At 38.7% G+C, this 15,656-nt stretch overlaps 1 protein-coding gene across 1 annotated transcript; it reads left to right on the top strand.

The window, feature by feature from the left end:
• The first annotated feature begins 44 nt into the window (after positions 1–44).
• LOC103005057 (transmembrane protein 258-like) lies at positions 45–284 on the top strand. The gene has a single exon (XM_057539224.1). It carries the CDS (start codon positions 45–47, stop codon positions 282–284), a length of 240 nt encoding a protein of 79 aa, XP_057395207.1.
• Positions 285–15,656: the final 15,372 nt, after the last annotated feature.

Raw genomic sequence — 15,656 nt, 5'->3', positions numbered from 1 at the left:
AACCCAGAAGGGGCAAACTGGTGGATTACTCTGTGTCCAGAAAAATGGAGCTCAAGGCCGTGAACAGATACACCATCCCAGGGAACCTGGCTGTCTTCCCCTATCTGACCATGGGGCTGTTGGCTATTGTCTGGTTCTTCACTCGCTGGTACTTTGTTTATGAAGCCACCTCCACCAAGCACACTCATGATATGTACAAAAAGCTTCTCATCTCCTTGGTGACCTTGCTATTCATTGACTTTGGAGTTCTCTTCCTGTTGCTCTGGGTTGGCATCTACATATGAGCTCCTAAGGGATCCAACCAGGTGGATTCATTGAATCTTGGTTTTTGTAAATTAATTTTTTTTTAAACTATTGCTGGAAGTGTCCCACCTGCTGCTCACAGTAAAGGCAGATGTGGAAAGAAAGAAAGAAAGGAAGGAAGGAAGGAAGGAGGAAGGAAGGAAGGAAGAAAGAAAGAAAAAGAAAGAAAGAGAAAGAAAGAAAGATAGAAAGAAAGAAAGAAAGAAAGAGGAGGGAGGGAGGGAGGGAAGGAGGAAAGAAGGAAGGAAGGAAAGAAGGAAGGAAGGAAGAAGGAAGGAAAGAAAGAAATCCTGAATAGGAACTTCAGAATAAGTTTGATGCTGGTAAGCTGCCCAGCATTGCCCCTGACCTTCAGAACTAGGACCATGTCATCCTCATAGCATTTACAGCCACAGCTGCAAAGTCATGGAAACCTGCAAAGCAAGCCCATCATCAGGCAATAAAAATCATAATAGGGGCTTCCCTGGTGGCGCAGTGGTTGAGAGTCTACCTGCCAATGCAGGGGACACGGGCTCGAACCCTGGTCTGGGAAGATCCCACATGTCGCGGAGCAACTAGGCCCGTGAGCCACAACTACTGAGCTTGCGCATCTGGAGCCTGTGCTCCGCAACAAGAGAGGCCGCGATAGTGAGAGGCCCGCTCACCGCGATGAAGAGTGGCCCCCGCTCGCCGCAACTAGAGAAAGCCCTCGCATAGAAACGAAGACCCAACACAGCCAAAAAAAAAAAAAAAAAGAAAAAATCATAATAGCACTTACTATGTGCCAGGCACTGTTGATTTAGTCATTTAAAAAAAACAAAAACAAAAGCAAAACTAAAAAAAAAAAAAAAAAAAAAGTGCAAGACATTTATACTTGAATTAGGAAGTCTTAGAAAATGTTTTAAAATGGAACGTTTTGATCTGAAGAACTAGATGGAAAAGTCAGGGCTTCCTAGCATGCTTAGCTCCCGAGGTGTATGTAATTGTCTATGTAGTCATTGACGCTGGTAAAGCTTTCCCTAGAGGAGTTTTCCTAGTTAGAAAGTAAACTAATCTTTGAGATCTTCAGTCTCCATATCACTTCACCTGGGGCTCTGAGAGCTAAACCTGGGTTCCGTTCGAGCAGAGGCAGGAGAGAGTCTCATTTAATTGGGCTGGGGTTTAGCCTAGCCATCTGGATTTTCAAAGGCTCTGCAAGTGGTTCTTACGTCCAACCAGGTCTGAGAACCACTGATGTAGATAGAATTGTCATAGGCAATCATGATGCCCTGTTGCTGGGGAAATTTGTAATCCTTTCCGCTTTGATGGTTAGGTTTATTGACATCAGCGTGAGTTGGAAGCTAAGGAAAAGGCTTAGAGAGAAAGAGAGACTTGGGATCCAAGGGTGTCTCCATCACTTTCTCTCTGTGTGATTTTGGGAAAAGTAACCTCTGTGGTTTTGTGTCTTCCTTTTAAAATGATGATAATAGCACTTTCCTGTAGGGCTGCTGATAAACTAAATGAGATAATTCATGGAAAGTGTTAAGCACCAAACCTGGCACTTGGTATATGCTCGATACGTGTGAGTTTCCTAATGTCCTTCCCCCCTGGACAGCCACATTCTACAACACATGTGTATCTGTGTTTATGTTTATATTTAATATTTAGGTTAACTCTTTTCTAGAGCATGGGTTTGCTCTAGGCAAAATAATAACTCAATAAATATTTGTCGATCTGAAGTGGATAACGAAGTTGATATATAACCCCAGGTGGAAAATATGGCTGGAAGTACCCTAACATAGAACGGAAGTACTGCCTGGCATTTTCCCTACTGCTTCTTCTATATCTGCTTCTCTCTGATTAACAGAAGAATTCTAAGATGTTTCCTCAAAAATCAGCAAAAATAGTACTTTGCAGCATTAATACACAGCCTTCTGATTTTGCTGTCACGGTGCGTTTTATGTGGGATGAGTGGGCGCTTGGCTTGGAACTGTCTTCCACATTCAGGTTTCATGTAAGACTCTGATTGGCAGTCAGCGTTCTTCTGTTATGGAATTCTGATGAACATTTCTAGTCAACCGTACTCTATTGATGAGGAAACTGAGGCCCTATCAAGTTAAATGGTTTTCCAAGTTCTCTCTGCAAATAAGTGAATGAACTGGGTGGTGAATTCAGCTCTCCTGTCTCCTCCCACTTGCACCCACCCACTCCCATTCCACACTTCCCAGTTGTTCTCAGGGGTCCATAGGGACCCTTAGCAGACTTGAATGTGTGTAAGGATGCCCTGTGGATTTTGTACAAATGCAGATCCACATTCATTAGGCCTGGGACAAGGCCCGAGTGTCTCCATTTCTAACTGGCTTTCGGATGTCAGAATGCAGCAGCCCTTTGACTGTGTGACAGTGACATCCAGGTGCTTCACTTAGGTGCTCCGTGGAGTGAAAGCTACACCTCCACCCCACACATACTCATCTCTTACCGTTTCTAAGCAGGCAGCTCTCATTTGGAAAGTGTCTGCTCCTCGCTCCATGCATCAGAATCCCACCGTTCATCCACGCCTCCCTCACTATTCCAGCCTTGCGCATCTTCTTTCCTCTCCACTCTCACAAATTAACATTTAATAATTATCTTGATGTTTCATAGATGATTGCCTGTACAGTAGTATCTTTATAACTACATCATGAACCCCTTTAGATGGGAATTCTGTCCTGACTTTTCACAATTCTGCCTGTGTGTAAAATGACCAATAAATGCGTGTAGACTAAGAAAATGTACCCCAGTCAGCTTGACTGGCACCTGGTAGTGGGGAATTGCAGACTTTCTTTTTCACATGTGTATCCTGAAATAGACCCTACAGTCATTATTATTTTCATGAGCATTGCTTTATTATTTTTTTCTTTCCTCAGGTGGTCGGCTAGGTCTCTGCACGACAGTGCTTTTCTGTAAAATTCTGACACGCCATTCGCTTTACTCAGGCAGGGTCAGTTCTAGCCAGTTGTTGCTTAGCGATGATACTGACATGTGGAGAATCGTCTGAGGGGCTTTGAACACCCCGAGCAGAGGCTAGCCAAGGGCAGCTGGCTGGTTAATTGTGGCCTCCAGTCATCACCAGGGGACCAGCACTGATGAGGGAAGAAAAGTGCTGGAACCCCTGCAAAATGCATTTGAAATCAGATTGCTGGTACAAATACACATTTTGAAAAATTAAATGGTAATAAAATCCTTAATACATAGTAGATAATTTTCACGTGCCTGAAACAATGGAGATCTGGCCTGAAATCACACGTTCTCCCCAACAGCCCAAGAGGTGATTTGCCGGTGTGTGTGGTTCCTGCTTTCCAGAATTCTCTGTGGGTGATGGATGGTGAAGGCCATGGCGCTGATGGCGGAATGCTCACCTGAGGAATAGTCACTTGTAAAATGTCACTTGTAAACAGTGCCGTTTATGAACGATTGGAGTTTATGTTTGGTGCTCTGTTTTTTTTAATATAACTCAGAATGAGCTGATGATGGTCCTACGCCTGGGGCCTTTCACGTCAAGTTTAAGTCGACAGTGGATCACAAGTGCCAAGTTATAAAATCCTGAAAATAGGGCTTCTATTGGAAACCTTGGAACTGCACGCTAGCAATTAGAGAGACTGACGAATGCTCTGGATGACCTCATCCTCTCTTTCCTCCTTCAAGCCCCAGAGCTTTGCAATCATGTTGCAATTAGTGATGTAGTGATAGTGTGTGTACAGAACAGTTGTCATTACTGATGACTGTTTCTATTGTCATCCTGACAGTATTGTTACTACTTCTTGGAACATTGAGACCCTGCAGTGTCATAGGCATAGGGCAGAACAAGTCTAGGAGTCTGAAAGACACTTGAAATAAAAGGGAAGATGGACAAAATCCCAGAGAGAAAGACATCGGGGACTGATGGGAATTCCAGCAGGTGACCATCAGATGCAACATACAATGCAGGGATGAGGATATGTTTGTTTGTTTGTTTGTTTTAAATAAAAATATTCTGGGCTTCCCTGGTGGCACAGTGGTTAAGAATCTGCCTGCCAATGCAGGGGACACGGGTTCGAGCCCTGGTCCGGGAAGATACCACACGCCGCGGATCAACTAAGCCCGTGCGCCACAACTACTGAGCCTGCTCTCTAGAGCCCGGGAGCCACAACTACTGAGCCCATGTGCCACAACTACTGAAGCCCACACACCTAGAGCCCATGCTCCGCAACAAGAGAAGCCACCGTGATGAGAGGCCTGCACACCACAACAAAGAGTAGCCCCTGCTTGTCGTAGCTAGAGAAAGCCCAGGCACGGCAATGAAGACCCAACGCAGCCAAAAATAAATAAATAAATTAATTAATTAAAAAAAAATATTCTCAAGAGACTCAAGTGGGACAAAAGATGGCCAGCGACATTACATTTTGAGGTCTATTGCTTGGTTCTCTAGAGAAGTATCCTAATGAGATGTAGTTAACTCACACTTGGGTTAGCGTCACTGCAGAGAATCTTTCTTGTGATTCTCTGGCTTCCCTTATTCTTACAACAAGGGATAAAATGTTTTAAGGTTACTTCTGGGCGTTTTCTCATTAGTGGCTAGAGTCCCTGAACTTTGAAAATGAGATGTGAAGAGTCACAGATTCTGTCTGCCTCTAGCAAATCCCTAAATAAATTTGAAGTTTGTTCTCAACCATCGCTCTACTTGGCTACAAAATATTTGTTACTGCTGTCATCACACCTGCAGCTTTTATTACTATATTCCTTTCTGGAACATCAAGGCCCTATAATGCTGGAATGCTCTGTGTATGACAGGGCAGAACCAGGAATCTCTAAGAAAACATTCAAAGGAAAGATAGAAAAACCCAAAAGAGGGGAAGAGAAATTGCGCTTAAAAAATACATCTTTAAAAAAACGTGCCTGTCTCTCCATACCCAGTACAATCAGACCCATCCCTTTAAAACATTACATTTGTGAAGTCACTCCCATGCTCAAAAACTTCAATGGTTCCCCCAAATCTATAGGATAAAATATAAACACTGCATTCAGCCTTCAAGACTTGCCCGGCTAATCTTCCTCGCCAAATCAAAATGCATCTCACCCCATTTTCACTACATGTAAGGTTTTAAATTTCTGCTGCGTATGTCTTTCTTTTCTCATTAGATTATGATTACCTGGTCAGGGATTGGTTTTTATATACCTTTATGTCATTTACAGTGTCAATGTCTGCTTTCCTTTGCCCCTACTGGGAGAAATCACTTATGACTCCCTCCCTTCCTCAGCTGACCAAAGATGAACCCATCCCCTTTCCTTGCCTGAGATGTGTCTCAGGCCATAGACTTTTCCTGTCCCAGAGTGTTCATGTGTACTTTGTACCCAGGCTTCAGTCTTGGTTTCTTTCCCAGTGTCCTAACGAATCACCCACCGGGTGGCTCAGAATTGTCAAGTTCCTTAAGTCCTTTAGCCTGCTGCCACCCCTTTCGCCCCCATACACTTCACCTTGTCAACTTGTTTTGACCTTGTAAACACTAAGACTTGTCTAGACCTGGTCCAGCTGGACACTGTGGTTTGAGCTGCTCTTCTTCCTTTGAAACTACACCCTGAGGTAAAGATATGTCTTTGCAAGCTGCTGAACTCTTTCAGGCTTCTAGGGTTTTGTTTTCCAAGGGTATTCATGTACTTTCCTCCTGTGAAGTGTGTAGCAGAAAGTAAGACTCTAGTCTACCGAAGAAAGTTTAAACTTGAGTTTGGCCTGGAGACAGGATAGGCATAATGCCTTGAATATGCTCTGTGTATCTATGGCTTAGTGACTGAATCCAAAAGGATCCCTGAGGTGTGAAATCATGAGCAGACTTTATAACATTCAAAGGTTTTGGACAATAAGGGAATTGTGTGTAATGTGGGAAAATTTGTTATAATGTGCTGTTATTAGAATTGGAAAATTTTTTTTTCTTTTTTTAATTGAAGTATAGTTGATTTACAATGTTGTCAAAGTGATTCAGTTACACACACACATATATACATTCTTTTTTATATTCTTTTCCATTGTGGTTTATCACAGGATATTGTATAGTTCCCTGTGCTGTACGGTAGGACCTTGTTGTTTATCCATTCTGTATATACTAGTTTGCATCTGCTAACCCCAAACTCCCAGTCCATCCTTCCCCCACCCCTTAGAACAGGAAAATTTTAAGAGGAAAAATAATGATTCATTGTACTTAGGGCTCTAAGAATGGTGAGAGTCAATAGAGACTCTAAATATTCTGAAATTCAGAAAATTCCTACACAGTTTGGTGTTTGCTTAAATTATGTACATGCCCAGATAAATGCCTTACTTCTGATTCATGTCTCCAAGAGAAGAATTATATACCTGAGGTTATTCCTATTTATTGACATTTGTTTTTACAATTATAATAAAACTTTTAGAAGACTTAAGAACAAAAACTATGAGCCAAAAGAACAAAATTGCTTACCATCACATAGCCCAACGATAACTTTGATCCTTTTGGTCTCTTACCTTCCCTTTCTCATTACCATATACATAATTTTTACCAACATTAGATCCTTCTCTCTGTACTTTTTTGTAACCAGCTTTCTTAATTGACAAAAATTCATGAATGTATTTTCACACCGATAGATACGTACACATATCATCTCTTTTAATGGCCAGTAGAGTTCCTTGTATTCATGCCCTGTAGCAGGACTAGTTTCCTATGGCTGGGTATTATAGATATTCTTCATCTTGCTATTTTTAAAATGCTGCAAAATATCCTTCAGCTCACATCTTTGAAATCTTGTTCTTTAGTATAAATATACAGAAATTGATGGCTGGCACGGAAGAATATACAGTTTTCAGCTTTTAAATACTTATTGCCAAATTGCCCTCAAGAAAGTTTGTCATTTTGACTTCTCTCCAGCAGTATGGCACTGCTCTTTTCTTTATGTTCCACTGTGTTCTTTAGATTAGTAGAGTTCTTTTAAATTTTTGGCAAGCTGATAGGCAAAACACATTGTGTATTTTATTGTGTTTGTTCATTCATTTAATAGATATTTATGAAATGCCTACTGTGTACCAGGGACTGTTCAAGGGATGGGGGTGTCAGAGTAAAACAAGACAGAAAGTTCCCTTCTTACGTGAGGTAAGGATATAATTGCAGTCAGAAGGGGGAACTGAAATGCGTGCAAAGTAATCTTAGATAGCGAGAAGTGCTATGTTGAGATTGGGACAGCAAATGATTGGGAAGCTGTATTGGAAAGGTGATCGGGAAAGACTCCTTTAAAGAGGTAACATCTATGCTGAGACCTGAATGACAAGGCGCTGGCTTTGTAGTGATCTTGGAGAAGAGTATTCCAGTTAGTGCAACAGCTAGTGCTAAATTGCTGAGGTCAAAAAGGGAGAAATAATCCAATTGTTCATCAACTGGTGAATGGAGAAACAAAATGTGGTATATCTCTACATTGGAATATTATTCAGCCATAAAAAGGAATGAAGTACTGATGCATACTACAGTGTGGATGAACCTTGACAACATTAGGCTAAGTAAAGGAAGACAGACACAAAAAAGGCTACAGAGTGTAAGATCCCATTTATATAAAATACCAAGAATAGGTAAATCCAAAGAGACAGAAAGCAGATTAATGGTGGCTAGGGTGATGGAGAGTGACTGCTTAATGGGTACAGAGATTTTTTGGGAGGTGGATGAAGATGTTCTGGAACAAGATTAGGGTGATTTCTGCAGAACATTGTAAATGTGCTGAATGCCACTGAACTGTATACATTAAAATGGTTAATTTTATGTTATGTGAACATAAAAGGCCAGGGTGGGTACATGTGACAGTCGTAAGGAGGGAGTTGAGTTCTCTGTGCCTCCCCCAGGGCAGAACATTTTGCTTCTATCCCTTGTCCAATGGCAATAGATCCTTGGCAATATCCTGTGGGAAGACGGGCTTCCTGACCCTCCTGGAAAGCAGTGGATGACTGCCTGGGCCCTGGGGATGGGAGAGACAAAGGTTTGTGCCCTCTGCCCAGCATTCAGTTCTTAGGAGAAAAGGGACAGGGGAAGTAGGTAGTATTTTGTGCCTCTCCCCCAGCAGCTGTGGATCACCTCCCACAGGCTGGCCTCACACTGGTGGTGGGGGTTCTTTTGTCTCCTCCGCCCTGCATCCAGGCTTCTTTGTGGGAAAGGAGCTAGCCAGAGAATGCAACTTCCCATGAGTCTGGAGTTTCCAGCTATTTCATCTTGAACTCTAGCCCATCGTTGGCCTTTATTAATTTTTAGCAATATCAGATGATTTCTTCTTCCTTGCTTGTATGCTGGCTATTTCTTACTCTGTCAGAGCTGAAACAGTTGATATGTTTTGCCTCTCCTAGGAAGGGCTTGCTACTCTTTGGAACTTTTTGTTCATTTGTTTGCCTAACATGTTCAGCTCCAGAAAAGTTACTGGTTTGTAGATTATCTGTCTTTTTCTCACTGTTAAGTTGGGAGTCATGTTCACATACAGCTTTCTATATTCTAAGTGGAAATGAAACTGTGTGTGTGTGTGTGTGTATTTAGTTTGTGCATAGTCAAATCAATTCATTTTTTTCCTTAAAGATTTCTGCTTATGGTCACATTTTTAGGAAAGAAAAAAAAACTTTGTCACCAAATATTATATAAATATTTATCTGTATGTTTTAAAATATTTCATAGTTTTCTTTTCATGTTTAGATTGTTAATCTATCTGGAATTTACTCTAGGGTAAGATTTAAAGTAAATAATCTTTTTTCCCCCCAAATAATTAGACAGTTTTTTAAAGCATAACTTATGAAATAATCTGTCATTTTCTCTTTTAATTTGAAATAGTACTTTCATATATATACTTTTGGCCTGTTTATTGGTTTCCCATTCTGATCTATCGATATGTCTTCTACTTTTTTTTTTTTTTTAAACTATGTCACTGAGTTTTAATTACTGTAGCTTTATAATATGTTTTAACCAATGGGATAATTTCCCCCTCATTTCTCATCCTTAAAAAAAGATCTAGTTTATTTTTGCATTTCTTTTTTCTAGATGATCATGAATATTATCTTTCATGTTCTTCAGAAGTTCCCATTGGAATTGTGATTCTGTTAAACTTTAAAGCAGTTTAGTGAGAAAATAACATTTTAAAACAATGTCTTTCTGTTCAGGAGTGTGCGACATTTATTCCACCTTCCTTTACGCCTTTCAGCAAAACTTTAATATTTTTATATATGTATTTTTTTGTTACTTATGGACAATATTCCCCCCATATTTTCCACCTATTTATTGTTGGCATATAGGAAATTATTAATATTAGTAAGAGCTAACATATTGAACTCTACTCAAGTGTGAAATACTATGGCAAGGAATTTTGTACAATTATATAATTTAATTCTGCCAACACTCTTGAGTTGGGTACAAATTTAGATCTATTTTGCATATAAAGAAACTAAAGTTTGAAAAGATTAAATTGTCTGATGTTAGAGATAAGTATATAACAGACTTTGGATTTGAAAAAGCAGTATGGCTTTAGTGTTGTATTTTTAATCAGTCACTTGTTCTAATATTTTACTATGATGATGGTGGTTAATTCTATGAGTTTTTCAAGGATACATCATATCTGAGTATACTACTAATTTTATATTATTATTATAAAGGCTATAATTTCCTTTACCTTAGTTTCTAATTTCATTGGCTAGTACTTTTAGCATTATATGAGATAATACTAGACATGATAGGCAGTGTTGCTTTGTTTCTTCTTTTTAGATAAATAAAAAAGGAATAAGATAAGGTGGAGAAGGGCAAAACCCATATGTATGAACACAATTTTCCCCAGAGATGCAGTGAGCCATTCTCTTTGCCTACACAGATCTTTTAGTTAGCTCAGGAAATTTTCTTCTATTGTATCTGTGAATATTGTTTTTGTTCCACTCATTCCCTTCTATTCTCTAGGAACCCAAATTATCCAGTTATTTTTATTTCTCTGTCTTTTATGTCTATAAACTTTTTTCCCATTATTTTCTTCTGAATTTGGGAAACATAATTGGAGTTTTCCTTTTATGTCTCAGATTTGAATTTTCACAAGCTCTTTTTCTATTTGTTGACTCCAAAGTGAACTTCAATGTTTTTCTTTTAAGACATTAGTTCCTTAGGAAAACATTCTTTTTAAAAAAAAAAAACTTTAAAAATTTTTAATTAAAAGCATTTGTTAAAAAAAATTTTTTTAGCCCCATTCCTACCGTCTCCTCATAGGGCGCCAGGACCATATTGCCTGTGCCCAGCTCTCTGCCCCCGCACCAAGGGCTGCGCAGACAGCCCCAGAGCCCAGCCCACCACATACTCAAAGCATTCTTTTTTCATGTATCTGTTATATCTCTTAAAGTTTTATCCTCAGCTTTATTTTGCATTATTGTGAGCCAGCTAGTTTTTAGAAATTTTAATCTCCATGATACAGACCATTTTTTCAAAGACACTTTTTTCCTTTTGAATCTTCAGAATATTATTTCTTCTTTCATGGCTTGTACTTTATTTGAATAGACCCAATTCTTTATTTTGTCCTTATTGAGCTACACCTGAGTAAAACATATTTTGGTGTTTGTGAACACACAACATCTGTGGACTACCAACTTTGTGTTTATGATGGTCTCCTAAGCTTATTAAGCATTAACTGGAGAACAGGTTGATGTGCAAAACTTCTGGCCCAGTCCCTGCATTCACATGGGAACCTGTGCACCACTGAGGTACCACTTATACAGCCTCCCACCCCCAAATTGAGTGTGTGCAATAGAATTTTTTTTTTTTTACTAGTGTCAGCACAACTCACACCTTTTGATTTCCACTCTAAAACATACACTATTTTTCATTCTACTCTGAGTGTTCATGGACAGTAGGCTACTCCCTAGTGTGTCTGCATAATTCTGCTCACTCCTGATTATACTTATTAATAATCAATTGTGCTTGCTCCCAAACCTGTTTATTCTAGTTGTTTGTGATTAAACTTATGTAATTTAATAGAATTTTATATAAACCAATACATATGTTTGGAAATAAAGACAATATTTTCTATGAAATATAATTTTGGAAAGGAAAATTGCCAATAAATAATGATGCCAAAATAGATATTGGCAAGAAAATTGTGAAAGTTTGAAACTAGTAAAAATCTATGAAGATTTTATACTTAACACGGTTTTACAAGGGTATTAAGTTTTTCAATGTTCCTTAACGAACTAAAACTTGAGATTATAAGTAATGTAATTATTCCAAGGTAGAAGATAGGGAACTCTAATCAGTGGGCTCGTTATCAAAGGAAAGGCTTTGGTCTCATATTAATATTTGTGAATTACTTTTTAAAAATACGTTTAAGTTAAAAATGCTCATCTGTTCAACTTTTCTGATTTTCTGCTCTAACCAAGGAATAGACCTGATTTTATCAAATGCATGAGCTTCTACACGTAGTAGCTGTTTACTATCATTGGCTTCTACTAAGGATCTTACTGATTTTTCCCTTTGTGTAGCACTACTTATGGGGGTACACCCTTCAGTTTACAAAGCGCCACCACTGATACTCTACACTCTTCTCTTGTCTTTGTTTTCTGGGAGCCACTAGAGCTTAATAAATGTCACATGACATGTAAAGAAAAAAGGTAAGGTTAAAAGCATTAATATACATGTGTACACATACACACACACACACAGGGAGACCCTTGTAAGCATTTCCCAGCTCTGTAAGGGAAAAGGAAAGGTATGACCCAGATTTTCTTGGGGAGAGAAGTTTTAGAGGCCAACTTCCTGTGATATGCAAAATAAATGAACTCAGACAAACTGCAATGCAGTGGGAGTTCTGCTTTCATGCTGTAAACTCATTTGTCAAAATAATAGATGCTATGTCTACATGGATGACCTATATGGCTTCTCATTAACTTGGTTTGATTAGGCAGCTAAACTATTGAGTTGAGTCTGAGGAAGATTGTAAATAAAATTGGGGGCTAAATGTTGAATGCATGCGGAGAGGCCAAAACTGAGTGGTAGGAATGTAAATTCACTGTTCAAATAATTTCAGATATATAGAGCCACAGAAGAAATCAGAATTATCTCTGGACATCTTTGTGCTACATTAACAACCACTTATCTGTGTATATCGATAAACAGCTAAAACATTGGAGGGTGCAGTGTATTTAATAACTGTGTTAGAAGTTGCTCATAACAGCTGATCATATCTGTTTAATAATCTTGGTTATTTTAGGAACCAACTTAATAAGTGTTGATTGCTATAAAGCATTAGGGATAAAATCATATATGTACACTTTCAAATACTTCATGTTCTAATCATTGCGGCTGACTTAAATTGCATCTTCTTTTTGGCAAATGGCAGTTGGATTCATTGTAGAGAATACTCTCATCTTTTACTTGTTAAAAAAATAATGACAGTGGGCCTGTTTTCAGTTTGTCTCTGTTGGTTGCCGTAGTTTCCTAGGATACAATGACTCCCAGTTTCCATGGGCACACCACTGGCTAGGGCTGAAATGCTCTCTATCACGATGCAAGGGCAAATCTGGGAGTATAGTCTGCCTAAAACCACATTATTGAAAGTTTCAAAATGGAAGCATTAGGGAAAAAAATAAAAGCAGGACTCTTTTTTTTCCCCAAAAAGGCATAATGTTAAAAGAAACAGCTGCTAATTGGAGGCAAGTAGAAATAGCACCAAAATTCATAGAGAAAGTAAAAGGAGAGAGAGATGGGCAAAGAAGGAAGGAGACACAGATCAGGAGAGTCAGGAACTAAGGAGAGAAATCAAAACACATTGTTAAATAATGTGGGTCACATGAGTTAAACGGAATTTTTTAAAAGACAGTTTATTAGATATGCTTTAACAGTAACAGCACTGAGTATATCATTTGCTTTATATTGACTCTAGCTTTTGGCACCTTTTTACCTCTTCTTTTTCAGTGTGTGTCAATTACAAATAAACCATTACCTGAAGAATTCATGAGTATGAAGCCTGTTTCCTCTAGTTTTAAATCAAGTCCTTGTCTTTTCTATGAATTCCCAAGCTCACATTTTTTTGTTTCATATGTGGATTTCCTTTGCTTCTTCTTTCCCTGTGTTTTCCAATTTTGTCTGTCTTTCCTTTGAGTTTGTTTCTAGTGACACTATTTTCCACCACTGTTCTAAAAAATAGTAGCTAATATTGTTAGATAAGAGAAATAGGGTGTAAAATATTTGAAATGAAGAGAAAAGAAATAATTATTTGCAGAGATATTATTTACATGGAACACATCGAAATAATTGAGTGGGGAACTATTTATAAGATTAAGAGAAATTCGTAAATTAACAGTTCTAAAAATCAATCTAAAAATCAGTTGCTTTCTGATATATAAACAATAGTTAGAAAATATAGCTGAAAGATCTCATTTCTAAAAGCAACCTAAAAGTTAAAATATTACGATGTAAACATAACAAAAATTGTGAAGAGCTATGTGGAAAACTGCTTTGAACCTCTATTAAGAGTGTCAGCTGGGCTTCCCTGGTGGCGCAGTGGTTGAGAATCTGCCTGCCAATGCAGGGGACACGGGTTCGAGCCCTGGTCTGGGAAGATCCCACATGCCACGGGGCAACTGGGCCCGTGAGCCACAACTACTGAGCCTGCGCGCCTGGAGCCTGTGCTCCGCAACAAGAGAGGCCGCGATAGTGAAGAGGCCAGCACACCGCGATGAAGAGTGGCCCCCACTTGCCATAACTAGAGAAAGCCCTCATACAGAAACCAAGACCCAACACAGCCATAAATAAAAAAAATAAAAAATAAAAAAAAGCACAGAAAAAAAAAAGTGTCAACTTTGTCTAGATGAATTTATACATCTATCTAATCCCTATGAAAATATCGATAGTGATTTTTCAGAACCTGAAACAATGCTAAAATTTATCTTGAGAAGTATAATAAGAAGACCAGCTAGAAAAATTCTGAGAAGAAAATAGAGGAGAATAACCTGAACGATACTTCAAAAAAAATGACTACAACTATATATTTGACCATAGGGAAGAACTAGATAAATATATCACGGAAAATCAGAGTGCATTAACTGGGAATAGGCTAGGTTAAAAAACAAAACAAACAAATAAAAAAACAACCTGTAATCCTAGGCACATACACAGTGAGATTTCTTTCTTTGCTCGTGCTCTAAGTTTGTTGTCGGTCAGCGGAGCAGTGAGGTGGCTTCTCTCAGGGACCCTGTCTCATGTGGACTCCTGTAGGTTCTAGCAGCATTAGTTGCAACATAGAGCTTTTCTTCTGTCTCCACAGCAGGATGAGCAAGTCTGAGGAATGGCACATAGTTATTCTCCCTGTCTCAGCCTGGAAATGAAGTCCTTAGGCCTAACCTCAGGGAGTTGAGAAGCACTGGTTAGGAATGGCGTAGATACTAGGAATGTCTATGATGGAGAGGTCAGATGTAGTTCCAAATATGTATGGGAGTATAGTTTGCAATACAGGTGCCACTTCAGATCTTCAGGGAAAAAGGATATTACTCAGCGGTTTGGTTGGAAAGCATTCAGTGCTTGTGTAGATAGAATCGAGCAACATTCCTTCCTCACTCCCATACCAACATAAATTCCAAATGGAAAGAAGTTAGAAAGGAAATGACTCTGGAAGGAAGAAGGGCCAAAGAACTTGCTAAGCAGGACATCAAATTCAACCCACTAGAAAATGGTGAGAGGTTTGAACTGGCAATTTGGTGTCGGGGGCGGGGGGGAAAGGTGAATCTCAAACTCATTCAGGATTAATCGCAAATCTAAACAAGAATAAAATGTCATTCTTCTCCTTTCCAAAAAAATGCGAAATTTGATGATACCAAGTACTAGTGAGGATTTGGAGAAATGCGCAGGTTCATGTTTCATTGTCAGGAGTATATGTAGATAAAAACATATATATTAAAAATAAAAATGTACATTGATACAAAATTTACCCTATGGATAGATATATTTGCAAAAATTATCCCAGTGAACAGTGTTCACTGAAGAATTGTTTAGAGTATCAGTAAGACTGATACAATTAAAGTGTCCTTCAGAGGGAACTGGATGAATGAATTACGCTTCACTATTCATGTAAAGGTGTACCAGATACTTCTTTTAAAAAGGAAGTAGATCTGTACGTGCTGGTATGTAAATATCTTCAAAGTACATCGTTAAATGGAAACATAAGATACAGAAAATTATGAATAATATACATACTTTTATATTGTGTGTGAAAATACATACATTTATAATATACACATATATAGATTATTTATCTGTGTTTACTCCCCCCCACCCCCTAGATTTTACCTAGAAGGATTTATAAGAATCTTACAGTGGTTATTTTTTGGAGAAGGTCCTATCAGAGCTGTGTCTATGAGAGAGGAAGGTTTT

Source organism: Balaenoptera acutorostrata (assembly GCF_949987535.1).
Source record: "Balaenoptera acutorostrata chromosome 6 unlocalized genomic scaffold, mBalAcu1.1 SUPER_6_unloc_1, whole genome shotgun sequence".
Taxonomy (NCBI): domain Eukaryota; kingdom Metazoa; phylum Chordata; class Mammalia; order Artiodactyla; family Balaenopteridae; genus Balaenoptera; species Balaenoptera acutorostrata.
The sequence above is the reverse complement of the archived record's forward strand: the minus strand, read 5'-3'. Positions and strand labels throughout refer to the sequence as shown.